At 42.2% G+C, this 13136-nt stretch overlaps 1 protein-coding gene across 2 annotated transcripts in view; it reads right to left on the bottom strand.

The window, feature by feature from the left end:
• LOC124802956 (ATP-binding cassette subfamily G member 4-like) overlaps window positions 1-13136 on the bottom strand; it is a 486150-nt gene that overhangs the window by 55471 nt on the left and 417543 nt on the right. For both annotated transcript variants that reach the window (XM_047264047.1, XM_047264048.1), the window contains exon 2: window positions 6585-6702. In XM_047264047.1, the coding sequence (XP_047120003.1) occupies window positions 6585-6702 (118 nt within the window). The remainder of the gene's footprint in view (window positions 1-6584; window positions 6703-13136) is intronic.

Here is a 13136-nt window from a genome sequence, read left to right as displayed (position 1 = left end):
CTTTGACCAAGATTTTTGACAAAGATATTTGACAAAGAAATTTGACAGTGTAATACCGGCCTAAGGAAGGAAGGGAGACTGGGTTTAACATCGCATCGACATCGAGGTCATTACAGATGGAGCACAAACTCGGATTGTGTCAAGGATGGGGAAGGAAATCGACTGTGCTCTTTCAAAGGAGTCATCCTGGCATCTGCCTGGGGCGATTTTAGGAAGTCACGGAAAACCTAAATCTGGATGGCTGGACGCAGGTTTGAACCGTCGTCCTCCCGAATGCGAGTGCAGTGTGCTAACCACTCAGCTGTCTCGCTCGGTAATACGAGTATGTCTTGGATACCGTCGCTGGGTAACTTATTCGTTCAGGTCCTTCTGAAACCAAAGTTGATGCTTTGTGGAGGCGCCTACAAACCGTGTGGAAGAGAGTGTTCCACAGCGGCATATTCAGGTGCTCTTTGATCCCATTCCACAACGTCTAGCGGCTATGATTGCAGCACTCCATACCGAATTTCTACAGAGTGCATGTACAGGTCTGTAACGCTAATCACGTGTGTGGTGTCATATCCATAATCGGCGGAATAAATTCCATTGTGATCACATCTCTCGGTCTAGGCGCTTAACTTTTCCAAACAGTAGCGTAGTTTTAAGGTAGGTACTTTGGTATCTAAACAGTAAGTATATTTCAATATTATATGCAAAACACAACTTTTATTGTATTGCTATGAACATGAATGCCACATTTTTGATTCAACAATCTGAAATTACGTTCGTATATAATTTAAACCAGGTAATCCACCGAGTTATGGAATAAAGCTAAAACATATTCACAAAAAAATGATTTTCGTTCCTATAATGTTAGGCTGAAACGGGAAATTAAAAATTGTAAATAGAAAAAACGTCAGAAAAACTGTGAAAATGCCATAACAATTCCTCTAGATGTGGAGGAACAGGGAAAACAGAGAATAAACTTGCAAAATAGGCTTATTGAATTTTGATGCCATCTACACTACACTGTTCGCTTATAAAACTCCACATCTGATGAAGTTAATGTGTTTATGGCATTACTTTCATGCTTCATAATTTTTACTGCAAATGTCATGGGACGCCCCTGTGAGAATTGGCGAGAAATGACTGGCACATATGCTGGTGCCATGTTTATGATGAGTTGGCAATTGGCGACAGAATCAGTGCGCCGTTATGAAAGACCGGTCCCTCTCTGCATCTCGTTGAGGGCTGGACGACGAAGCTACAGAAAAAGATTGAAGACATTGTTTCGGCACTCTTTTTGTAGAGGCTCATATCCAGCTTAACTGCAGAACAACGACGAGGCAGCAGCCCCACACAAGGAATCGGAACAGTTTCCCGTGGACAGACTGACAACTAAGAAACGCCAATATATGTACTGTAGTGATTGCTAAAGTTGCAGTACTTGTTGCTGCCGCTGACAATTTTAAATCTGCAGTTTAGCGGAGTCGCAGACAATGTTTGCTAAAAATTCGAGAAAATTCAATGAATTAGAACCTGTACCCTGACACCAGGAGGGGCAAGTGAAAGATTAAACAAAGGTGTTCAGCACTGAGATTATTACGTAGGACTGGGAAAAAACGAGTATTCACAGCACTTGACTTAATTCCATTAACTACGCTGATAACCACTTGCAGTATAGTGTTCAGTTTCCTAGGTAAAATTTAAGAGGCTAGGGCTTGTCTGTGGATCACACAACTAGAGCCGAGACGGCGAGTAGAAAGGCGAGGGTGGAGTGCGTGCTGGGTGTTTCTACATGAACAATAATTGCAGCTGACAAAATTTATTCACAACATATTAATCGAAACCTACACTCCACTCTACTGAACATTTGAAAATCCTTAAAATACACACCTGATAATGCCAAACAATCTTAACGCTTTCAACAACTGTAGACATTGTCAAAAATAGGTCAACTATTACAATAATAAATTAATCTCTCTCAACTGAGCTATTAACCAGTTCAACTAATAACAGGTAACTGTAACAAACAGTGAATTATGATTCGCTCCTACTGAGCTCTTCAATTAACAATCGTACATTAATCCGGGCATACATTTAACCTTGCTCACAACAGAACTTAAGTTCAGTTAATCAGATATGTATCTCTTAATCTACCTTCAGAGCACGTAAGAGAAATCGTTAGAAAAGTACATCAATAACTTGAATCAACAGCAGCAAAATGCTTTCCTTAATGACGTGAGCCACAGTTGCGGTTTGTTCTGACATTCTTTTAATCCACTGTAACAGCCACGAGAGGTAATATTAATATACAATGTTATCAACATTCACTCAGTTACTATATATGGTTACTTCTGTTCAACTATTATTTATCCGACAGCCATCATAATTGCCGCCCGAAGTGGCCGTGCGGTTAAAGGCGCTGCAGCCTGGAACCGCAAGACCGCTACAGTCGCAGGTTCGAATCCTGCCTCGGGCATGGATGTTTGTGATGTCCTTAGGTTAGTTAGGTTTAACTAGTTCTAAGTTCTAGGGGACTAATGACCTCAGCAGTTGAGTCCCATAGTGCTCAGAGCCATTTGAGCCATTTGAACCATCATAATTCAGAAATAACTAAAATCTCTTGGTGCAAGGCTTCGATCTAAATGTGCTACTCAACATTGTGACAATAAATTACTAGTACCATAAGACAGAACCGGTTACGCGTGGCGGCAAGAAATACATTAAAATCTCTTAATGTTAATGTGCCACAGAAAAGTTAAACAATAATTTATTTCGCCCATCAGGGTAGAACCTGCTACACACGACAACCACAAATACGTAAAACTCCAGTAATCTTAATGTGCCACAGGATAGGTTCACAATAATGTACTACATCCAACAGGGCAGAATCTATTACGCATGACAACCAGCCACGATCAAATTAAACTAGAGCGAAGCAGTTCGGCCTGGTGACCTTTAAGAAACAAATTATTTGCACGCCGCGCGGGATTAGCCGATTTCTCGCCTATTCTAACTACTACTAATCTTTGCAATCTGACAGTAAATCTCTTACATTGGTCTTAATTTACTTTCTTATTCAGTACTACAAATGGGCACCAGATCTGAACATGAATCTATCAGTACTGCATTTTCATGGAAGCTTGTTACTTCCGTGTGTCATTTCTGCCATTGCAAATGATAGGTACAAGGTTCAAAATTCACGATTTGGTGACAGCACTGTATCAGCATGGTGGAAATTATTACTCCCTGCCCCGAACTGCGAGGCAGAATGAGTGCTTATCTTACCGCTTGGTTGCCTGGGTCAACAAAAGGTAGAAGCACTAGAAAAATAACGTACCCTTGGCACAAAAATCACACACATTACTGCACTGGTATTTAGCCTAATGGAAAATGGTCTCTGTTGCGGAAATGTTTCGTCATCATTTCACACCCGTTTTGTTCGAACTTGCTCAGGAATACTTAATATGCCAAGCCTCGTTTGTTTCTTCCAAAAGAGTGGCTAGCTTGGTAAACTTGGTTGTACCAGATAACAGAAGCAGGGTGACAGGGGAATGTATTGAACGAAGACTTCGCTTAGCGTCTGTCGGTAATGATTATTGGTTTCATTATCCGCCCCCGGTAGCTGAGTGGTTTCCAGAAGAAACGTATTTTCCGCGTCATAAGACGAACGCAGTGGTGTGGATCACAGGTACGACGGTCCATTACATCTATAGAGGCACACGTCTGAACATACTGAACGTACTGGATTACTGGCAATACTTGCAAGATGGACACACAAAACTGTTACGGCTGCAAAAGTACAACGATTTGTATGCCAATTTCATAGTAACGGTTTTTGCGGACCCGCCATATACTTGGGGTGCGCCGGGCGCGCAAAGATGAGCGGCGGTGATGTCGTAAAACCGACCAAGTAAAGTGATCAGCTAAGGACAACTATGCGAGTATGCAACCTAGGTAAAACTAACACTTGCACAGTTAGCAATGGGATGTACTTCAAACTTTGTTTACATATCTGTAAATACTTTTCTTCAGGGTGATGGAGGTGGCCCCACTTCGACTTTGTTGTTATTTCATGCTGCATGGTAGGACGGCAGCGAGGTTCGTTCCAGGACAGTTATAATGTGTAAGGACTACTATGATTATTTTGTGAATAGTAAAGGTAGGTTTCTGTTTCTCCTACTTTCCTTAAAAAAAGCCTCACTCTTGACCTTTTTTTTTTTTTTTTTTTTTTGGACAGCGAAAAAAATGTGGTCAGCGCGACAGAATGTCAATCCTAAGGACCCGGGCTCGATTCCTGACTGGGTCGTAGATTTTCTCCGCTCAGTGACTGCGTGTTGTGTTGTCCTAATCATCATCATTTCATCCCCATCGACGCGCAAGTCGCCGAAGTGGCGTCAAATCGAAAGACTTGCACCCGGCAAACGGTCTCCCCGATGGGAGGCCCTAGCCACACGACGATTGGTTTCATTAATTACTTTTTTTGTAAATTGGTGTTTTAATAGTACATTGTGTGTCTTGTATTGTCAGTTTTTAAATGTTTGTTAATCATTTCTGTGACTCTGAACAGTTTTTTAAAAAAAATCCTATAGATCTTGGAAATGTCGAGAGATAGGTAAAAATATCGATACTTTTGTCTCAGTAATACCGATAGCTTTCAAAACTATCGATACAATATATAAATCGATATTTTTAAAAATATGCCCACCCCTAATAAAGAGTGCCGGGTTCTGGCGTCATAGCGTGGAAAATGCACATTGGGGAGTCTTTTCGAACGTGCAGAGCAATACCTAGCATGCCTTATGTTCTGAATGTTCGTTTGAACGTAGACCGTGAGATGCAAGAACTCCATCTACGTCAGATGACGCCATCTCTCATCAGTACAGAGACGCTAGACGCAATATTGGCTTTCATTTGGAGGCTATACGTATATATGCCGTTTCTAAGCATCAGCAGATTGAGAATCTCTCGAAAGTCCTCCGTTAATTGTAAGATTTGTTGTAAAAAAGTGGCGGGAAATGTCAAATTGGCGGGTAAATAACTCTAGTAACTTCCTTATTATGCAAGTATGCCGTTTCAAAAGAATAGTCCTTTGAGAATCCATCAAAAACGCATTGTTCTTGGTGCAGTTTGTTATAATTAAAAGTCATTTAATAACATATCTACGACTGAAGCTTTTAGGAGATGGTGAGATGCAAAGTATGGTCGTATATCATTCATGGTCGCTCATCAGAAATGATTAGAGACGTAGAATTGGAGGTAAGAGGTGGTGCGTTGTTAGCTTGCATCTCACTGGATCCAAATATTTTTTCACTAGCCTCCTCGTTTTATAATAGATTCTGATACTTTCTTATAAGTTTGAAAGAAGTATGTTCTATAATATTCGATGTTAAGTAAATATAAGTGCAGCCCGCCCGGTTAGCCGAGTGGTCTAACGCATGGCTTTCCCTAGTGGGAAGGAGCGGCTGGTCCCGGCGGACTTGTGTCGAGGTCCGGCGAGCCGACCAGTCTGTGGATGGTTTTTAGGCGGTTTTCCATCTGCCTCGGCGAATGCGAGCTGGTTTCCCTTTTTCCGCCTCAGCTACACTATGTCGGCGATTGCTGCTGAAGCAAGTTCTCTACGTACGCGTACACCACCATTACTGTACCACGCAAACATTGGGGTTACATTCGTCTGGTGCGAAACGTTCCCTGCGGGGGGTTCCAATACATACAATACAAGACAAGTGTGCTCTTTTTGAGGAGTTAATTTGTTCGATTGACTTAAACTACAACACAGCTTGCACTACTCGCAGTTAGATATTTTACTCTTTCTGTTATCAGGTTTTGTATTTCACATATTGTAAAGATACTGCTACTGAATAGGAACAGTGATTACGTAAGAATGACGTTAGGGTGTTATTAGAAAGTGAGAATGTTGAAACAAGTTTTATCTTATGTGGAGAACTATCGATGTCCTTACTGACTAGCAATGGTATCTTCCTTTTTGGCTTATAACATGTTCAAGGATATTGAAGTTTTTATTTATGTATACTACACATGGAACAGCATGACTAGCATATGACACGGGAGGAATGAGCGTTTTAATAGGGCTAACGCATGAATTTTACGCCTGTTCATTTCGTAAACAGTGTGAATTGCGAGCCAGATATAGGCGCTGGAGTGCACTGCGATTCCTTATAACACGTTGAGGCACACGTAGCGTATGCACAAGTCGCATCGTTCCGCGCATTCAAGCAGCACGTTGAGCTCGGCACGCTCAACGTTGACGTCGAAATCACGGCCCGTATGCCGTCGGCGTTAGGGCTAACGATATTATTGCGAGACGAATACATGAAAGCAGGGCCACGGCGCGGCGGATATTATAGTACTAGGGCGAGAACTAGTTTGGTCAGCGAGAGAGGTGAGGTACAGACCAGCGCTACGGCACAGTAATACGTAGGGTCATGGACATAGCCGCTCTGCCTAGAGGCCGTGGTAGGTATCCATGCTTTCTGGTGAGCTTCCATAGTAGTCTTAGAGCCGGGATACGAGAGTTAAATGTTAGCCTCCCCACAGCGCTGACTGTATGAGCGGCACCTTGCAACGGCTTGCATCCCTACCTGTAACCCGCCAGGATGTTGAGCAGGGTGCTCTTGCCGGCACCCGACGGCCCCAAGATGCCAGTCAGCTGCCCAGATCGGAACAGGCCGCTTACCGAGCGCAAGATCTTCTTGTTCCCTGCAACACACACGACAGTCAGTATGCAGTAGCCTCAACGGAACGGATATTGTCTTGGAAAGAAGTGATAAGGTGAACGCCAACAAAAGAAACAAGGGTAAAGGATTGTAGTCGAATGAAATTGGTTGACAATACAGGAACTACATTAACAAATGAGACACGAAAAGTTGCGGACGAGTTTTGCTCTTAGGTCAGGAAATAACTAATGATCGTGGAAGTAAAGTGAAATTAAGAGAAAATTGTTAACGTCTAAAAAAAATTTAAGTACAGGCCGTGTGCTTTACCGACTCCCGTCCTATCACACAACGCTCATTCCCAACAACACATGTACAACACTACATTGTGGAAGCATTAGCCACAGGCATCCACTTGTCGCTGGTGCTTGGCACACTTCTTTGAGTGCCACATCCTGACCTCCTAGTCTTTCAGTCTTAAACGAACACTCGTGATAACGGGTCTCGACGTTCGCATTCTACGGGCATGACTTGGCAGGAAGGCAAGGTTTCGTTCTTATGTGCTGTGCTGGTTGCGTTCCCATTAGCCTTCAGGGAGCCGTTTTAGATGTGGTTGCCAGCTGAATGAGCAAATTTTAAGATTTATTGTAACAAAATGTAAATCCTGTCTCTTTCTACATACACAACTGGATGTCTGCTGAAATGTCCTTTTGCGTACATACTGTCGTTAATATCGTGGTCTTAATGACTGCTAACTGCCATAACATTAAACTTCAGTTTTGAAATAATAAGCTCGCAAAGAACAAACAACAGATCGCTGTACGTGCAATAAACTGATGACGACTATTAGAAACGACACACTAACAACGAGGCTTCAAACTAATAATTGTTCAGTCGAAGTCGCGTGCTTATGTCGTTAAACTGTCTTGTCTGATGGTGATAAGATTACCATTTTCAAGGAGTATACACACGCTCCTTGTTCTCGATGATCTTAGAGAATAAGGAGGCTGCACATGTAACAGGTATGGTGATTTCTAACGCCTGTATCCGTTACTGAATATTAATTTTTTTTCTTCAAGTCATTCCTTTCGTCCGTTTTCTGTGAACTTCTTTCCCTGCTGCTGGTAAGTGGTACCTGTTCGATCGGAGAAAAAATTTATTACAAATCTCTATACTTGGATATACTGTATCTACAAAGTGCGAAAGGCTTATCAGCGAAAAATGAAATTATTAACGTAGCTGTAGTCATTCACCAAACTGCGTCTTCGTTTACGTCGGAAGACATATCATTTGATAACAGGAGGGTATTGGAGATTAGTGGAAAATTATTGACTTCAGTAATGCAATAGTACTGAAGGATGATCTTTTGGAAATTTTGCATAATGATTCCTATAATTTGGGAAACAACAATCTTCTCTCCCTCTCTCATATATATATATATATATATATATATATATATATGTGTGTGTGTGTGTGTGTGTGTGTGTGTGTGTGTGTGTGTGTGAGAGAGAGAGAGAGAGAGAGAGAGAGAGAGAGAGAGAGAGAGAGAGAGAGAGTGTATTTGCACTTAGGCTCAGAACAGGATTACTCAGAAAGGTAGCAAGTTTTCTTTGTTTTTGTGTGTGCCTCTCGACGACTCAACGCCTCTTTTTTGCGGTGAGTGGTCACCGTTACTCCTGAAGTATTTCTGTTTCTGGGTTTTACTATATACACGTGTGAGACCTGTGCTCAAAAGCCTATGGGCCTAATTTGGTTGACGGAAGTGCTACACCTCCTCATCCTTACACACACACACACACACACACACACACACACACACAGATCCTCGTGAAGCCATGTACAGATTTAGATAAAATGAATACAGTTGCCGTCGATTCAAGATATGATCATCCGTTTGGTAATAGGTAAGCAAATGCAGAGTATCTAGGTACTGACATTTTAACCAAGCAGATTTTACGATGATGTATAACCGTTTATATTCAAGTAAGAATAACACTGACTGTTCGTACAGATTTTATCGATATCTGTGGTAACAATCTTCGCTATACAATGCATTGAATCGACGTATGCTGGCGCATTGAAGATTATCTTCATTACTATTACAGCTTCCATTATACTTCATCAGGACAGTGCTATACGCAAGTCGCCGAAGTGGCGTCCAATTGAAAGACTTTCACCGGGCCATTTAGCCATACTTAACTGTTATTATCGTCAGGACAGTGACAAATTCAGAACTGAAAGCGGAATCAGGAAAGAAGAATCCGTATCATCAAAACTGATGGCAGCAGTTTTAGACGATGTTTTCATATCATTAGACTGAGAAGAAGACGAAGGAATACCTATTGACGGGAACACCTAAACCATCTTCGTTTTGCCATGACATCACATTGACTCTAGGGCAGACAAAATAAGCAGCGAATGGTAGAACTTAATAGAATACATGTGAATGTAGGCCTGAAAATCAGTTATAATTAGACTAAAATTACGTGTTTACAAGACATAGAAAAAAAACTGACAATCAGAGCTTTGGACGTGTTGATAACATTTTGCATTTATGGTGGCTAAAGACAACCAATGGACGATCGAGGTATAAATAAACAATAGTAATCACGCCCTGGAGTGTTTGTGGTGAACTAAATTCTTTGAGTTTTCTGGCTTGATGTGGCCCGCTGCGAATTCCTCTCTCGTGGCAATCTCTTCATTTCAGAGTAGCACTTGCAGTCTCCGTTCTCAGTTATTGGTTCGTTGCAGTCCAATCTCTGCCTTGCGCTACAGTTTTTATCCTCTGCAGCACCCTTCTAGCACCATGGAAGTTATTCCCTGTGCTTCGATGTACAAATTGAACAGTACAAGCGAAAGACTACATTCCTATCTTATAGCCTTTCTAATACGAGCACGTCATTCTTGGTCTTTCATTCTTATTTTTCTCTCTTGGCTCTTGTAAATAGTGTAGATTAGTCGTCTTTCACTGTAGCTTCTACCTATTTCCCTGTGAATTTCGAACATCTTACATTTTACATTGTCGAACGCTTTTTATAAGTCAGCACATTCTATGAATATGTCTTGGTTTTTCTGAAGCCTAGCTTTCAGTATCAAGCGCAACGCCTGGACTGCCTCCTCTGGTGATTTAACCTTTTCTAAAATCAGAGGAAGTCCTATAACGTATCCACAATTTTCTTTTTCGTTCCTGTGTATATTATCCTCGTCAGAAACTTTGATGCATGAACTGTTAAGCCGATTGTGCTATAGATTTGACTTGTACTTCCTCTTCCTGACTTCGGGATGATGTTTTACCGAAAGTCAGATGGTATGTCTCCAATCATAGATTCTATACATAAACTTGAATCGCAGTTTGGTTGCCACTTTTATAAATTTCAGAAGTATGTTACTTAAGCCCTCCGCCAGCAACTACAAGTTGCATTTATTTAGGCACAGACAAGTTTTTATAGGAAAACAACTCTGCGTTCAGAAATATGAAATTAAATATGGCGAGCGTAGAGCCTGTGGTCCATAAGCCAATCATAGCACAACGGTAACGCTGTGTTTGTGCTCAGGTGCGATTAGCAACGAAAGTAGCGAGTAAGGTATGCTTAGTAGTGGTACATGACTCGATAGTATCGAATACGTACGATTTAAATTTTAGTAGCGATTTTTAATGGCCTAAGTAAAAGGCTATACTTGAAAATCGAACAGAGGAGTCATAGTCAGTCGCGTTTGGTACCCTTGCTGTCTAAGACATTGTAGGTGGACTTACTTAGAATGCAGCCCATACATAGTAACACGAATCTGCACGCCATTCGGTACCTCCCAGATGACGTCGATGAAAATTCTATCACAGGCGTTTGAAAAGACTGCCACTGGTTTGAAGCGACAGTAAATCTCAGCGGTCTAGCGAATGTCACGGTGGCGTTCGACCAGCGATCACGTAAAAGCAGGGCACTAAATCACAGCAAAACGACTTTGTACGTATTTCGTAACCGCGGTAGAAAAAGGATACGAGACTGCGTTCAAGGTGGTTCTACTGTTTTGTAGATTGCGCTTGTTGTGTATAAGCTATCTTGAAGCATATGTGATTGCACAAGGATAACTGGTCCAGTGTCGACACTGAGCAAATGCGAGAATATTGCATGTTCTGTTGTACGCTGCTGAAAACATTTAACCTAGTAGTGGTGGACTGTTTGTTGTATTTACAGCCAGATTTATTTTCAGACAGATATATTTAGCTCATGCTTGCGAAACTGAATAAGATGTAGGTACCGTGACGCATTATTGGTGTTGCTGTCGCCTTACAAGAGGAATACAGGAGGTGGACAAAAACACCAGAAACACAGCACATTACCATACCTAATACGGTGTAGGAAATCCGTTGGCATTCAGAACAGCTTCCACTCGTCTCGGAATGAATAAATACGGATCCCGTAAGGTTTTCAAGGGCATCTTCCACCATTAAGCCTGTGAAATAGGGGCAAGTTCAGGTAACGACGACGGAGATTATAGCGATCACACGCCCTTCTCTCCGAAACACACCACAGAGGCCGAATGATATTGAGATCACGTGAGTAGCCAGGGGCGATGCGAGAATTCATCCTCGTGATCACAAAACCAGTCCTGAACTATGCGACGTGTATGAACAGGGGTTGTGTCTTGGAACACAGCATCACCATTGGGGAACAAACATTGTATCATGGGATGGACGTGATCGGTCAAAATGGTCACATAATCCTTTGCATTAATGTGTCCTTCAAGGTTACCCTTGGGGCCCATGGCATACCACGACATAGATGCCCAAATCATCATCGAAAGCTCTTCATGTTCCACCCTTGGGACGTAAACTCGCCCAGAAGGTGGGAACAGATTGAAATGGGATCCGTACGTCCAAATGGATTTCTTCCATCGTTCCATAATCCAGGTTTTATGGCTTTGGCACAAAGTTTTCTTGTTAAGGAGATTTGAATCATTGATGCCAGCTCGGCCTGCAATTCTCTACTTCTATTGCTCGCTTCGTGTTGTTTTGATGCTGACTGGGTTCACGAGTACGACATTCAGTTCTGCAGCGACTTTTGCAGGTTTTGCCCTCATATTTTTCGTCACAGTCCTCTTAAATGACCGTCTGCCACGATCTTGCAACACACATTTTCGTCTGCATTGCGACTTTGCAGATGATGTTTTTCCCGATTTCCCTGTAGGCGGTATAAATATTTGATACGGTCCCTCTTGAAACACGAAGCACTTCGGCTATCTTGGTTACGGAAGCGAGCACCAACAAATTGCCCACGCTCGAACTCACTTAACTCCGACAAATGCACTCACAACTACACGAACACTGTTATGACACTTGCAACGCATTTGTGGTGAAATACAATAGCGCAAACTGCAGGCTTGGCTCTCATTTGCATTTATGTTCAAGCATACATTTCTTGCTGTGTTTTCATATTTTTGTCCACCCCCCGTACATCGGCATTGCGCAAAAGGCTTTCTGTCCTGTGAGAGGAAGGGCAAGACAGCAGCGTAGAGCAGTGTTCATGTTTTTGTGAAATAAAGTGGAATGGGATAAACTGGGTGTCGATACGCAACCCACTTTTCTCGAAACATACCAAGACCCCACCAATTTGTCTTCGTTATACAAAGGTGTGTCACCAAAAACAAGAATAAACCACTGTTGTGACATATTATCAACCATATTTTTGGACTGAAGTCAACAGCTCGTAAAGTATGATGTAAATTATACGATCTACGCTAGCAGAGTAGATATAAACTGCCAAAAGAAGTTTTTTCCACCACTTGCGTAATTTGAAAGAGAGCGAGCTTAGACTTAAATGGCACAGAGATTGAAACAACATGCTTTAAAAAAATAAAAAAGTAACTTTTTTACGAAATAAAAACAAAACAATGCCTAAATGAGAAACAGTCTGTTGGGCAGTACACTTTTTTTGCGCATATGCGAAACAAGAATATGCTGCTGGGTAGTATTCAGTGCCATGTTAACCCACTTCGTACGTTGTAACACGCTTATACTTTTCTTACCAAATTTTCAACAACGTTGTCGAGACGTTTTCGCCCGTTCTTGGATGGTGGCACTCCTAGGATAATTCAGCGTGTGTGGAAGGTATCTAAGAGGACGGACTGCAAAGTTACGCTGGCTGGGGTGGCCGAGCGGTTCTAGGCGCTACAGTTTGGAACCGCGCGACCGCTACGGTCACAGGTTCGAATCCTGCCAGAGACATGGATGTGTGTGATGTCCTTAGGTTAGTTAGGTTTAAGTAGTTCTAAGTTCTAGGGGACTGATGGCCTCAGAAATTAAATCCCATAGTGCTCAGAGCCATTTGAACCATTTTGCAAAGTTACAATGTTACCCTAGCCCTAAGCGTGCTCAGTCGGGTTCACGCCAGCGGATACCGCGGACCATTCCATTAGGTTGACTCCTGTCTCTTGAAGGAAGGGTTCAAAACGTGCGTGCAGTGAGCTCGTGCATTACTGGTT

This window comes from Schistocerca piceifrons, chromosome 6 (assembly GCF_021461385.2).
Source record: "Schistocerca piceifrons isolate TAMUIC-IGC-003096 chromosome 6, iqSchPice1.1, whole genome shotgun sequence".
Lineage (NCBI taxonomy): Eukaryota > Metazoa > Arthropoda > Insecta > Orthoptera > Acrididae > Schistocerca > Schistocerca piceifrons.
The sequence above is the reverse complement of the archived record's forward strand: the minus strand, read 5'-3'. Positions and strand labels throughout refer to the sequence as shown.